Source organism: Quercus robur, chromosome 2 (assembly GCF_932294415.1).
Source record: "Quercus robur chromosome 2, dhQueRobu3.1, whole genome shotgun sequence".
Taxonomy (NCBI): Eukaryota; Viridiplantae; Streptophyta; class Magnoliopsida; order Fagales; family Fagaceae; genus Quercus; species Quercus robur.
In genome coordinates, this window is record NC_065535.1 from 11,357,774 (window position 1) to 11,373,281 (window position 15,508).

The following is a 15,508-nucleotide window of genomic DNA, read 5'->3' on the forward strand; positions in this document are numbered from 1 at the left end:
AAAATAATTTTTTTAATAAAAAATAAACTAACACAACATCACTGCTGACTTTTCATTATTCCTAGACCAAAGCCACTGCCTCTATCTACTCCATGTTTTCTTGCCATTAACGTCCCCGAGGAGCACAACCTGAACCCAACTTTAAAAAGGTTTTGATTCGTTAAATAGAACATCGTCGTGGTAGTCCTAGACCCCTTATTCTTCTTAATTTTCATTTAAATAGTTGAAATTTACAACTATATTTTAATCTTTCTTAAGAAATATATTATCTGGAAACCTTTTTAATTTTGGAGGAGTTGAGTGGTGGGAGCGCAGAATAAAAAACCATGGTGGTGGTTCCTTGCTAGTGGTGTCACCGTATGACGATGGTGGTTGTTGAGGGCCATTTGTGGAAGCCCAGGCAGACAAAAAGAAAGCCCAATAATGAGGGCTACAAAGAATTGACAAAATAGATAGCAAAAACCCATTAGGCCTAAGCGGCAGGAATAATGGATCACAGGCCCAACAAATAAATAAACGGGCCTTGAAGAGGCAAGCGGGCTCAAAGAAGCTAGAAAAGAAAGAAATAGCATCCCATGGGCAGTGTATGAGGTAGGAAAGTGAGAAAGAGCCACCGCAAACCCAAGGCAATGCAAACTAAGAGAGTAAGGGGTTTATGACAAGCCCATGAATCCCAAAGATAAGAATAAGGTTATTGGGCCGAGGAAGCCCAATGAAGTTAGTAAAAAGCTCATGGGAGTGTGGAATTAGCAAACGGGCCGAGGAAGCCCAAAGAAAGCAATCGGGTCGTGGATGCCCAAAGGGACATAGGAGCCCATAAGTAAAAGCAAAACAATGCTCATGACAGGCCACTGAGAAAAGGGATAAACGGCTGGCCCAAAAGAGATCCAGCAGGATTAAGTTATTATGGCAAATATAACAGTCCAACGTTGCAAGAAATAAAGAAAATCAAGAGTGAACTAAAGAAATGTAAGGCCCATCATCAAACAAAGCCCAGCTCTTGAATAGAGTGGGAAACCAAAGAAAAACCCACATAAAATGTCAGAAAACACGGATGGAGAGCCTCCAGATCACGGCAGACGCATGAGCAGCAGGTAGACTCTTGGACATATCTGAAAGGAAAGCACGCACAAGGCCCAGGCACCACCAGCCTGTACCCAGCCAATATAGGACGTGGTGGGGCCATAGGCCAGAGGTAAGAGATAAAGGGGGTATGGTTTGGTGGTGGGGAGAGGGGAAAGATCTATTTTACGGCTCCTGCCCAAACCCTTTTGGGAGGTACGTCCTGCTGGGATGGCAAACCACCCAAAAGAAGCAAGTTTAAGGGGGAGCCGTTGGGTGCATGCCTTGAGAGTAAAGAGAGAAAGCATTTATACCGTGGCAGGAAGGAAGTGTTACGGTAGACTGAGGAACGAAACAAACCTGCCTTTGTCTGGCAAAGGTGAATGTCGCACAGACTTGGTGGTCGGTAAGCACGCCCAGACCAAACAAAGGCGGTTAAGGGGCAAAGTGGTAAAACATTGGTCACGGCAGGCACTATAAAAAGGCCATTGCCGTGCCCTGAAAAAAAGGATCGAAAAACAGAGCATTTACGAAGTAGAAAGAAAAACAGAGTAAAAAGAAGAGGAAAAAAAAAAAGATAAGAAAAAAAACAGAGAAGAAAAGAGAGAAAATTAAGAAAGAATGAGAGGTAATACAGTGGGCATGCACCGGTAGATCGGTTTCCCTCTCTCCCCCTTCAAATCTTGCTCTCTTCCAAAACGTAAACAATGACTCTCTTTTTTGGGCAATAACCATTCAGGTCCGACTCCCTCAAAACCATTAATCCCCATAGCAAGATCCTTTCCTGGGAGATTATTTGCATTGAGAAGAGGTGTTCTCCCCTCTTTGGCTTTGCTTCGGCAGACTAAACTTAAAACTTGATTTAGGCCCATTTGATTAGTTCGTATTATTTTCTTCACTTTCTCTGTGATTGACATTATCATGACTGTAATCATGTTTTATAAGTAGGGATTACATAGTCATTTATTTAAATAATCAGAATACTCTATTTTGGTTATTATTATTATATCTGCTTGCCGTAACTCGTCTGCAACAGTTCTGCTTGCCGTAAGTTTACTCCTGGCAGACAAGGCATAAGTTTGTGTACAAACTGGCCCAAGTTGAGTTACAATTGGACCGGCCCCAACTTCCTTACTTAGAAATATTCGGGCCTATCACCGCAGGAGACAGCCCAGCCCAACACACCATACACAAAAAAGGCCCCCACAATGGTCATGGGCGTCCAAATCAACTTCAGATCTACCTCAAATTGGTGGTTGTGACTGGAGTTGATGATGCTGACAAACTCATGTCAGTGGCATTGGGCTGAGATTGGTGGTGAAGGGTGGGGTTGCAAATGCGTTGGATTTTTTTTCTTTTTTCTTTTTAAAATTTATTTTAGGTAAGTCAAATAAAATAACAAAAAATTAGGAATTAATGGACAAGTGGCATATTTTGATTTGTGGAGCATGGAATGGGATAGATGATTTTGATTCTAATAGTTAGTTATCATATAAGTATTGTGTAAAATTTATTACAAGGTCAACTAGCTTAGAAATAAAGTAAAGTTTACGCCTGGAAGCGTATCTGAGTTCAGACCGACTACGTATATATATATCATGTTTTTATATTTAGCTTTCAACACTCCGTTGTAGTCTAGTTGGTTAGGATACTCGGCTCTCACCCGAGAGACCCGGGTTCAAGTCCCGGCAACGGAAACTTTTTTTTTATTTCTTTATCTTTTTAACAAAACGACAATTTTTATTTATTTATTTTTAAGAAAACGACAGTCATTTTAATATACTCTTTAGACAGACCAGCAGCTAGGGTTTATTCAATTCATTCTCAACTTTTCGCAGCTTCAATCAATCTCACCCAGCTGCTTTCAATTTACCAAATTTCACTTAAAAAAAAAATGGGCAGGAAAAAGAAATTCATCGACAAAAAGAAATCCGCAACGTTCCAATTAATCGCCCGCGACTCATCCGATCCCATATACGACGACTCACCTGGTAATGACCGAGTCTTCGTCCGCATCGACAATAACCCCGTCTCCATCTTTGCCGGCTCCGGCGAGTACGAAGACGAAGGCGAAGGCGATTCCGATTCGATATTCGCGGATGCGCCGGAGGACAACAATGATAACGAGGCCGATGATCGGGTTTTCGGGACTCCGGCGGCGGGGCCGTCGAGAAGACCGTTGCCGGAGAACGTGAGGAAGGAGATTTTGGAGCTAGGGTTTCCGGATGACGGTTACAATTATCTGAAGCACTTGCGGGAGATTAAGAACACTGGTGGTGGCTCCGCGTATTATCAGAATCCTAAGGCGAAGCTTGAGGAGCTTCCTCGTGACGTCAAGGTCGGATTAGGTTTTATTTTTCTTTCTACTCTGTTTGGATGCTGAGAAATTTTTTTTGGAATAAGCTTGATGTGAATGTGTGTTGTTGTTTTGTTTAGGCATATGATGCTTCGAGAGTACGAATTTCTGGAGGGGATGGTGATTCCAATGAGAAATCGATTTTTAGTGTTGCGTCTAAGACCGTTGGTGTGAGGCTTCAGAAAGCTGTTGATCCGGATGTTGCTGCATTACTTGATGATAGCGATTTGTCGCGGTTTGCTTCCGATGATGAGGACTTGGAAGAGGATTTTGTTGTTCAGGCAAACCTTGCTGAAGAAGAAAAAGAGGAAGAGTTGGATAATAGATTGAATATAGTCGAGGAAATTGAGGAAAAACCCAAAAATGAGGTTGATAAAGCCGGTGCTTCAGGCCAACAAGAAGTTGTGGATAGCCTTGTGTTTCAGAATGGAGTTGGAAATCAGCTGGTGAAAGAAGGAGATGAAATTGTTGGCGACAAGCCACGTGCCCCTCGTCTTTTGGATGAGCAATTTGATCTAGTGAGTTTCTTTTCCTGTTTTTCATTGTAATTTTTACTTTTTCTTGTTTTGTTCTTTATTTTTCTAGATGATTGCATATTTGGGCCGCGTTAAAATGTTTAATTTCTCAATTGTTATATTAGACTTGAGGATGAATGATCAGTGTAAGCTAAGTCTAAAACTAAGTTTGCCAAAGAAGAGATAAATAGTAGTGCGCATAATACATATGACATACTTTTTTTGATAGGTAATAAGAATATTATTAAAACAAACTGAAAATCAGATGAAGCCAATACAAGGTGTTCATGATAGTGAACACAAGGAAAAGCAATAAACAAAACAAACAGCAAACAACGAACAGGAAAAAACTTAAAGAGCAATACTAAGAGAAGAAATAAACTCTAAGATAGTGGAGCATTCTGAGAAGCCCCAACACCTAGACCAATCAAATAAAGTCTTCTGGCAAAGAGCTTGTAATTGAACCAAGGATTTCTCGGTGTCCTCAAAAGAGCACCGATTTCTTTCCGTCCAAACAATCCACATCAAACAGCTGGGAACCATATTCCAAATGTCTGAATTAAATTTTCCCAGCCAAAAACTCCAACAATACACCAAGCTTTCCACAGAGCTTGGCATGACCCAATGAATCCCAAAGATCTTAAGCATATAAACCCACAGAGAGTGAGCTACCGGACAATGGAGGAGAAGATGATCCACAGTTTCCTCATTCCGATGGCACATACAACACCTATTCACCAAAATGCGCCCCCTAAGCATAAGATTATCCAAAGTAAGGATCTGCCTATGAACCGCTGTCCACACAAAAAAAGCCACCCTCTTAGGGATCTTAGCTTTCCAAACACCCTTTCACAGAAAATTGGAAGCTGCTGCACCCCTAATGATATTGTAATAGGTTCGGGTATCAAACATGCCATTCCCTTTGAGACACCAATGAGAAGTGTCATTCCCACCACCCCTAGGGATTCGAGATTGAATGAACTCAAGGAAAGATAAGGCAGCCCCTAATTCCCTTTCATGAAAATTCTTATGAAATCTCAAATTCCAGATTCTGTCGATACCACCCTCTTGGTAGCATAAAACATCAGAAATGCAAGCTTCCTTGTGATTAGAACACACACACAACTGAGGATAAAGCCTATTAAGCGTGTTATCTCCAACCCACTTATCATGCCAAAAAAGTATACGAGAGCCATCCCCCATTACTAAGGACACATGGTTGGAAAAACTCTCCCAACCATGGGTAAGACTAGTGGGTATGGTGGTGGATTGAAAGTGAAAGTGAAAGTGGTATTTTCTTTCTTGGCATGATAGTTGATACTGTTCTATCTTTGTGGATCAGGTTACCAAATCAGCATGCCCCTCACTACCCTTCTTCCCCCCCCCCCCCCCCCCTTCCATCCCTACCACTCAGCCTACACCTATCCCTCCTCTACTTCCCCCTGTACCACAGCCTCTCAACCTGTCACCCCCTCAATTCCCAGGTTTCTTTCCATTACCATTCCCACCACCTTTTAGCTTTTTGCCATACCACCCTTTTTGTCCACCTTTAAATTCTGCACTGTCTACCCCACCTTCCTCTGTCCTGCCATTGCATCCACCTCCTCTGCCTACACCAACCAATACCAATAACATTTCACTCACACCTCTTCCAAACAATGTGCCTCTCCCTATCTCTGTTCCTAAACTTTCTCCTCAGGTTAGAGGGGGTAGTATAGGTTCCTTTTGTATTGATTCTAAATCTTTTTCATTCTCTTTTGATGGCGGGAGGGCTGATTCTTATGCTATACATGAAAGTCGTTGGAATTTTAAAAGTTCCGTTAGGCTGAGTCGCAAGGGAATGAAATGGGTCCTCTCTTGCTTTGTTGATATACATGATTGGGTACCAGGAAAGGATTTGTTGTACAAACATTTTAGAGAGAACAATAAGTTTTTCGAGTTCTGGTGAAGGTCGAATAAGGCTGGTATTTTTGTGGATATAGCTGTGTTTTTTGGTGGAGCTCGACGTGGTTGTGTTATGGTACCTGCGAGTTCTAACCGGGCTGGGTGGAACTTGTTTTCAAGAGCATTAGATAGTTTCCTAGCAGGTTCTAACACTGTTGGGGTGGAAGGGAGGATTTCCAGTGGAGCTGCTGCTGGTGGCCAAATGGATGGCGGTGGACTTGATGGGAAGAAACTTTTCAATACTGGCAACCAGCGGAAGTTGAGGAATTTTGAAAATTCTAGAGCTTATTTGGGACATAACATGTTCAAGGGCGAAGCTGATGCTGTGTCAGTTTCTAAAAAAAAATTTGTTAGACCCACACGTGATTTCATGTTACTAAAACAAGATGGTCCAATATGTATATTGAATAAAAGGAAAAACTGAAGAAGATGGTACAATAAGATAGCATAACACATATCACAAACCGCTCTAATCATTTGATCCATTGCTCGACCCAATGGCATTCCAATTGTGACGTCTTCTCTGATAATGGACTTTACGTATCACATGGTACAATTAAGAAGCCCTTCCATGTAGCCCCAGGAAAAAAACAGTATCAAAATTAACTATTTAAGTTTCCCAACCCTAAAAGATAGTTTCTAGGCTCAATTCACTAAATGCCAGTTGGATCACTTTATTTCTGGATGCATTCCAATGTGCTATGTTGTTTTAATTCCTATTCTTTCCTCTGATTTATAAAATTGTTTGTTTTCTAAATTTCTCTGTAAGCACATTTTTATAAATCTATGTTTGGAACTTCTTTTTGGCTTTTCTACATAATTCTTCTCATCAACAACTTGAAAGTTTAAATTTTCTTTAGCCTTAGATTGTAAAGCATTTAATAACATAGTGATTCCTGATTCTGATTGTCTGAGGTGGTGCGCATACATTATGTGACTTTGCTGATAATATTGATGGGACTGCAACTAGTCATATTGTACGTTCAAAGGCTTTTGGGTGTGTGCTAATTCATTGCATAATTTCAAATACTAACGTCTTGTGCCTAATAGTTCTTCAATAGAAAACAAGAAAAGAAGCAATCGATTCCAAAAAAAAAAAAACTCTGTTTAAGGTTTAGCTTTAATCTATAAGGAAGAAGGTGCTAAAAAAATTGACAAGTATATTTGCAGGTCATCTTAGATAGATATATAACAGTTTGTCTGTGTGTGTGTTGAGAGGAGTTGAGGAAGGTGGATGAGCTGATGCTGAGTCATTTGAGGCAGTTCACATATAGTTTGGGAGCTGAGCCCAATTCGTTGGTGTTAGAAATCATGCACTCCCTTTAAGTGTGTTTACACCTTGATTATTATGTGAGTTAGATGACATCCATGCAGATAATTTGCTTCCTAGGGGATTTGAAGCTTTATCATATCACTAGCTCATTTATGTTATTTCATACATGGGTTCCAACTGATGGAAATCAAGATCAATTGATTGAGAACTTGAACTAGAATTGCATTAAAATTAAGAATTAAAGCTGGAATTACAGAGAAACTGGAGAAACAAGTTTCTGTCCAGGTCTGAAATTGATTTATATTCACATCAAAAACTAATTTTACTCTTACATAGCTAGCCTATTTATAATCTTTAACTATTAGGAAATAAAGTAGCTAATAGTTACATAAGTCAAAGCTGTAATTAATGAGGATACATAGCAGATATGAGAAGTCAAAATAATGGGCTGCTGGCAGTCCTAAGAGGTCAGAAAGGTTGGCTGGCTGGTTGTCAGTCCTAATGGTAGAGGAGGGGTACATGGCAGATATGAGAAGTCAAAATAAGGGGCTGCTGGCAGTCCTAAGAGGCCAGAAAGGTTGGCTGGCTGGTTGTCAGTCCTAAGGATAGAGGGTGGCTGCATCATACTCCCCTCCATAAAGGAAACTTGCCCTCAAGTTTCAGTTGGAAAATAAGGCTTCAAATGCTTCACATTGAAGGCATTAGAGATGTTTAAGTGAGGGGGTAGTTGGACTGTGTAGGCATTGTCATTGATTTTAGTCAATACTTTGCATGGACCTACTTTCCTTGCTCCCAACTTGGAATAGGAGCCATGAACAAAATCCATACTAATATATTCCCATGGTTTATTAGGCACTGGAAGGGGTAAATACAGACCTGCATTAGTGGTTGTACCCTTTCCTTTTTGACAAACTTGGCACCTTTGAACATGCCGCTCAACATCTTTAGTCATTCCCGGCCAAAAGTAGTCTTGTTTAAGGAATTCTAGGGTCTTTGATTTGCCAAAATGCCCCAAATTATGTTGTTCAACAATCATCAACTCCCTTAGAGAACATTTAGGCACACATAATTTCAGTCCTTTGAAAAGAAATCCATCCTTCAACCAAAAGTCAGACTTGGTAGGTTGCTGTCTCTGCTGCAATTGTTGGTATAAATCACCAAAATGTGGGTCATCTTGGTAATTCTCCTTGAAAACTTCAAAACCAGCAACCTTAGCTTGCATTTCCACCAAGAAATTAGTCCTCCTACTCAACCCATCAGCCATTTTGTTGAGAATTCCTGACTGATGTTTCAATAAGAAAGTGAATTGCTGCAAAAAGCTTACCCACTTAGCATGTCTCTTGTTCACATTAGATTGGCTATTGAGATATTTAAAGCCTCATGATCGGTGTGTAGAATAAACTCCTTGTAGGCCAAATAGTAACTCCAATGCTTGATGGCTTGAACAATAGCATAGAATTTCTTGTCATAGGTAGAATACCTAAGTTTTGCTTCATTCAACTTCTCACTAAAGAATGCTATGGGCTGCCCTTCTTGGCTAAGGACACCCCCAATTCCCACTCATGATGCATCACAATTAAGCTCAAATATCTAGTCAAAATTGGGCAAGGCAAGGATAGGAGCTTCGGTTAACTTCCTCTTCAAAAGTTGGAAGCTTTCTTGGGCTTCATCAGTCCAAACAAAGGACTTTTGTTTGAGACAATTGGTGAGAGGTGCTGCAATGGTGCTAAAATTGCTAATAAACCTTCTATAAAAGGTAGCAAGACCATGGAAACTCCTCACCTCATGCACACTAGAAGGTGTAGGCCAATCAACAATTGCCTTAACCTTGTTTTCATCCATGAACACTCCTTTGGAAGACACAACATACCCCAAGAACACCACTTGATCCATCCCAAAGCTACACTTTTTCATGTTACCATAAAACTTTTCTCTCCTCAAAATGTCAAGCACAAGCTGTAAATGCACCAAGTAATCCTCCAACAGCGGCTATACACCAAAATATCATCAAAATATACCACAACACAAACCCCCAATAGTGGTTGCAACATTTGTGTCATCACCCTCATGAAAGTGCTAGGTGCATTTGTCAAACCAAATGGCATAACATGCCATTCAAATAATCCATGATGTGTGCCATTCTTAGGAGTCAAGAGAGTGGGTACCGCACAAGGGCTAATACTAGCCCGAATGTAGCCTCTATCAAGAAGCTCTTGAACCTGTTTTTGCAATTCTTCCTTCTCCTTTGGAGCCATACGATATGCTGCCTTGTTTGGAAGGGGTGCACCCAGTACCAAATCAATGGCATGTTGAATGTTTCGCATAGGAGGCAAGTTAGGAGGTAACTCATGGGGAAAAACATCACCATATTGCTGTAATAACTCAGTGACAGCACTAGGAACATCAGTTCCAGCCACTGTGTTGACTGGAATTAATGCGAAAATGTAGCCACTATCTTGACTTTCTTGAATGAAGCTTTTAGAAGCGAGTAAAGAGGTTGTAGAGGATTTAGAAGTCACATTTTCCTTCATTGGCAGCAAAGTAAATTGCTGATTGTCTTTGCTTAAGGTATAGGTGTTCTTCTTCCCATCATGCATCATTTGGCGATCATATTGCCAAGGTCTTCCAAGAAGGATATGGCATGCATCCATTGGTACTACATCACACCAAACTTCGTCAAAATATTTCTTCAGGATAGAAAATGGCACCAAGCAACGCTTCGTTACTTTCACCTCATTACCCTTCTTGAACCAAGAAAGTTTGTAGGGATGTGGGTGATCTTGAGTGGCAAGCCTCAACTTATCAACCACCTCCTGAGAGACCACATTTTCACAACTTCCCCCATCGATGATCATATTACATACTCTTCCTCCAATGCTGCAAGTTGTATAAAAAATATTGGTTCTCAACCAATCTTCTTCGGAATTGAATTTAGGAGCAAGAAGAGTCTTTCTCATCACAAGTGTCAAGCCCTCTTCTTCTTCAAAATCACCACCAACCTCATTTGAAGGTTGATCAAAGATGGGTTCTCCATCTTCATGTTCAAGCTCTTTTACTTCATCCAACATAAGAGCCTTCTTCCTACAATCCGAAGATCGATGCCCCGGCTCTCCACACTTGAAACATTTGAAAGTACCCACCTGTTGCTGTCTACCCCCGCCAACAGTGGCTGTTTGGGACTGTTTTGGGGCTGTAATAGCAGATTTAGAACCTGCTGGTTTCTGTTCAACCCCAGAAGTTTCTCCTCTCCCATTTGTACCTGAATTCCCAACCTTATATCGGCTAGAAATCCCCTGCCCAGACCTGGAACCCCACTGTCCAGACCTTAAAGCTGGCCTAGTTTGTTGCTTCTCTACCAGTAAAGCCTGGTTGTAGGCTTCCAACACGTTCCACAATGATTGAAAACTAAGGACATCTTGGATGGATGGCTTCAATCCACTCAAGTACCTTGCAACCATTTGTTCTTCACTTTCATTCAAATCTACCCTTACTACAAGTTGGTGAAACGCCTCCGTATACTCCTCTACACTTCCCTCTTGCTTAAGGTTGTGTAGGTCTTTGTAGAGTGATTGGGTGTAGTTGAAAGGAAGAAATTGCTCACGGAGCTTTTTCTTCATCTTCTCCCAACTCTTGATCTTGACTTTACCACTTCTTTGGCGAGAAATTTGCAATTGTTCCCACCAAGCGGAAGCTCTCCCTTTAAGGCGATTAGTGACTAGCTTCACTTTCTTTTCATCTATAACTTCATAATAATCAAGCACCCTTTCAACGGTGTTAAGCCAATCTACAAAGTCTTCCGGTTTGAGACTCCCTTGAAATTCTGGAATTTCAACCTTGAAGTTGTAGTCAAGCCTTGGCTCATTTCTTTCCACACAAGGCCTACCCCTTGGAGGAGCTCCAAAAGGGTTCTCAAAATGAGAATGAGAGTCATCGGACTCATCGGTAGTCTCATGAGGAGGCTGCATATGCTGCACCACCTCCGTAAGTGCCACAACTTGTCTCCTTAATTCAGCAATCATGTCTTCTCTCTCTATGTTTTGATTCCGTCCAACATTCCTCCCCACTGGAGGGTTGGCTTCAACTCCTTCCCCAACATTCATTTGATTCCCCCTTATTCCGCCTCTCCTTCCTCTCCTTCCTTGAGCCATTAGAAGCTTCACAATCTTTGAAAAAAATTGTAAATAGAAGTAACAACACAAGTGATCAAATCTGTGATATTTGCAACAGCCACAGATTTGATTGTCACAAGGAACCTAGATCTAAATTCTAGGATCTTGAATGAAGGGAGAAAAAAAGAAACACAAGGAAATCTAGGGCTCAAATGATCAAAGTGGTAGGGAAAAAAGAGGACCAGATCTGTGCTCTGATACCAAATGATGGAAATCAAGATCAATTGATTGAGAACTTGAACTAGAATTGCATTAAAATTAAGAATTAAAGCTGGAATTACAGAGAAACTGGAGAAACAAGTTTCTGTCCAGGTCTGAAACTGAATTATATTCACATCAAAAACTGTTTAATGTGGACTATTTGGTCTGAACGGAATCGGCAGGCCTTTGAGGATGAGGAGAAAACTTTGGTTCAGTTATTAGAGTTTTACCAGAGGACCCTCTTTGATTGGTCTCGTTGTTGGGGTTTCTCGGATTGTTCTACCCTTACGGATTTTATTTCTTCTATTAGAATAGATTAGGGGCTGTTTTTGTCTTGCTGTTTCTTTTTTCCATTGTTCACTACCGTGAACTCTTTGTGTTTCTCTTGCTTTTCTTTTATTAATAATATTCTCTTCTTACTTATCAAAAAAAAAGATTTTACTCTTGCATAGCTAACCTATTTATAATCTTTAACTATTAGGAAATAAAGTAGCTAATAGTTACATAAGTCAAAGCTGTAATTAATGAGGATATATAGCAGATATGAGAAGTCAAAATAAGGGGCTGCTGGCAGTCCTAATAGGTCAGAAAGGTTGGCTGGCTGGTTGTCGGTCCTAATGGTAGAGGAGGGGTACATGGCAGATATGAGAAGTCAAAATAAGGGGCTGCTGGCAGTCCTAAGAGGCCAGAAAGGTTGGCTGGCTGGTTGTCAGTCCTAAGGATAGAGGGTGGCTGCATCACCAACGACCTTTAATTTTTCTTTTCATGAAGAGTTTTGATTTCCCCCCTTATTCTGTTATTCTACATGGCTGCAAAGGAATTTTCAATTGCTGGGTATTTTGTATCCATTGTCTACCTTGATCACCCAGTTAATTTTCTTCCTGGGGTATTTGAAGCATTATCATATCACTAGCTCATTTATGTTATATCATCAATGTGTTCCAACTACCTGAATTTTTCTTTTCATGAACAGTTTTGATTTTTCCTTTCCCCTTAGTCTACATGTCTGCAAAGTAATTTGCTATTACTGGGTAATTTGTATCCAGTGTCTATCTTGATCACGTACCAAAAGTATCAAGGAATTTTGGTAAGCCTTGAGGCATTTACCACAGATATTTATTGTAAATAAAAGGAAAACTTTGTATCCTCTTTACTTATCAAAAATAAACTTTTTATCCTTTTAGCTTAAATTATATGGTGGAATCACTATCTTCCTTTGTTTGATGGACTTTCTCTTGTCCTATTAGATTTCTTTTTCTCACAGTGTTTTATCTTTTCCAGCTTGAACGGAAAGAATATGGTACTGATGATGATGAAGATGATGATGATTATGTTTATGTAGCTGAAGAAGATGAGTTCCTAGCGGAGAAGCTCAAACATACTCTAGGTGACAATTTGATTGATGACTTGGAGCTTGATGGCAAATATAGGGCTCCTGCAGATTTATTGCGTGATACTGGGGGACCAAAAAGTAAAGAGCTATTAGAGACTGCTGCTGATGTGATTCATCGCATCGTGGAATATGCTGAGAAGTATGAAAACGAAAGTGAAAATGAAAACAAAGATATGATTCTTGAACAAGAAAGTAGCGATGAATCAGAAATGTGGGATTGTGAAACCATAGTTTCCACGTATACAAATTGTGATAACCACCCTGTTAAGATTGGGGCTCCAATAACTAGGAAAAAGAAGTTGGCTGAAACTGTATCCAATGCCAGGGGTGCCACAAGTCATGTAATATCCCTTCAAGGAAAACAGAAGCTTCCGGTGGATTTTCTTCCTCCTAGTAGAAAACCTGCTGCAGAAAAAGTGAAGGATGTGGGTAGCAACAAAGTGGAGCAGCAGAAGAGGAAACCTAATGGTCAGGAATCAAAGGAGGAGAAGAAAGAACGGAAGGTATTTCCTTGCTGCTTGTTTCATCTTATGTGATTTCTTGAATAAACAGTGCCTCAAACATTGAATTATCTATCAATATTGGCTGATATAATAAAATTCGGTCCTTTGCCTGTCTGCAAACTGCCATCACAAAACATGTTTCAGAAGGAAATAAGTTGCAGTCAGTACTTTGTCTATTCAAGCATCTGTTGCTTTAAGAAATCATGTCTGGGTTTACATTGTTTTGATGGTATATTCTAATTTCTACTCTTTCTACTATAATGGCGTTGGATTTTTCTGCTTGCAGGCTGCTGTAAAGGAGGAACGCCGTGAAGCAAGGCGTGTGAAAAAAGAAATGAAGGAGCTTTATAGGAGCGAAGCACAGCGTGCTCAGAAAGTTGCTGCTGTTGCTTGCCCATCTTCCATACATCTTATGTGAGTGGTAATTGTTGAATTATTGAGTAAATGGAATTGCTACATCACCTAAGGAAAAGAGAAATAGATAATAACATAAGGTTTGCTAATATTATTTATAAACATTTATAGAGCTTCTTTCTTCTTTTAGAATAGTCTCTTGGTTTCTTTGTTTCTATGTTTTTGGTTGTTCTTCTTTCCGTGTTCATCATCGTGAACACCTTGTATTCTCCTTTTTTATCTTTTATCAATAATATTACTCTTATTACCTATCAAAAAAATAAATATTAGTTATAAAAAAAAAGATAATAGCATAAGACTAAGAGGAATAATTAAAAAACTAGATGAGCATAGACCTCAGCTACAGCAAATAAATCCACGTTTTGATGTATTCCGATGTTTAATAGTCATAAAACATTTTCAGTTTTTTTGTGGATTCTAATTAGCTCAATTGGCAAAATCTCTTCTTGTTGAATAAGAGATCTGGGGTTTGAATTCCCTTCTACACCTAAAACCGATTGATGTCTTGGCTTGATGATACAGAGTAATCATTATAGAGCGAATGTCATAGGTTGAAATTCTATTTTATTTATCATGACCTAAAACCGATTGATGTCTTGGTTTGATAATAAAGAGCAATCATCATAGAGTGGATGTCATAAGATGAAATTCTATCTTATTTATTATCAGTTCTCACACAAACAGAGACTGCCCCCACCCCACCACCCCAACCTTCTGTGCTTGTCTCCTCCTATACTAGCTGTTGTCTACCAAACCCAGCCATCATCTGCCAGCCCAGCCGTTCAAATCGTCTATGAACGCAGCTGCTGTGAACCCCACCGCAAGCCACCCAATGCTAGTGTGAAACTAACTCAATCCACCGCTGCACCCAGCCCAACACCGCCCGTTCTGCTGCTGGTGCAGAGAAAATTGAGGGAAAATTGAAACATTTTTCTATAGAAAAAAATTCTGTAAGCAATCAAATGGAGCTTAAAGCATCAAAATCAAAACTACCATTTCGTTTGGTTTGCTTTAGATGTATTTTTGGAAAATAAGCAAGTCTTTTGCTGAAAATATTTTTTGACAAAATATTTTACAACAAAACAAACGGAACCTTAGTTTCCTTCCTACAAGATAAGATATAATTAGGGAAAATAAGAGGAAAGAATAGCAGATTTATTTTTCCTTATTTAGTTATGTAGAGAAAGTGAAAGTAATCAAAAGAAAGTTTTGATACCTCTTCTTCCTCAGGCCCTATTTTCTCTAAATCTTTCCCATCAGTATTTCTTTGTGGGTTAGATGCAAAATCTTTGCGCACTCTCCTCACTTTTGCCTTTTATTTTCTCTTCTAATTTGTACAGAAATACCTAATAGCATAATGTTCTCATCTTAAATTTTGCTAACAATTCAATGAATTCCTTCAACTGCCATTGGGCATGCAGGCATCCCTTCTTTCCTTCTTTTAGTTATGCTTAACCTTGTTGTCCCAGAACTGATTCTGTTTTTTCTTTTGTCAAATAGGTAAGTTATTGCCAGATTTTTGCCCAAGACAGTGTGGTCTTCCAGTGGGGTGCTTCTGTTATTCCAAATTCCAATGAAGAACAATGATGTTGCTGTTATACTGTCATATTCCACCAAGTAAAGGAGCCTGTATGCTCAGCTAATCCTTGATTGCCACGTGAATTCAGGGCACATGGTT

At 39.9% G+C, this 15,508-nt stretch overlaps 1 protein-coding gene and 1 non-coding gene across 2 annotated transcripts in view; both read left to right on the top strand.

Moving 5' to 3' along the window:
- Nucleotides 1-2,686: 2,686 nt before the first annotated feature.
- TRNAE-CUC (transfer RNA glutamic acid (anticodon CUC)) lies at nt 2,687-2,759 on the top strand. Its single transcript has one exon. It is a non-coding gene; the product is annotated as a tRNA-Glu (tRNA).
- A 102-nt stretch (nt 2,760-2,861) lies between these two features.
- Nucleotides 2,862-15,508, top strand: part of LOC126712346 (uncharacterized) — a 12,924-nt gene continuing 277 nt past the window's right edge. Inside the window, exons 1-5 of the mRNA XM_050411644.1 lie at nt 2,862-3,400; nt 3,499-3,936; nt 12,802-13,416; nt 13,703-13,830; nt 15,331-15,508. The exon at nt 15,331-15,508 is cut by the window's right edge and continues 277 nt beyond it. Coding sequence (XP_050267601.1) covers nt 2,957-3,400; nt 3,499-3,936; nt 12,802-13,416; nt 13,703-13,830; nt 15,331-15,334 — 1,629 coding nt within the window. The 5' untranslated portion in view covers nt 2,862-2,956 and the 3' untranslated portion in view covers nt 15,335-15,508. The remainder of the gene's footprint in view (nt 3,401-3,498; nt 3,937-12,801; nt 13,417-13,702; nt 13,831-15,330) is intronic.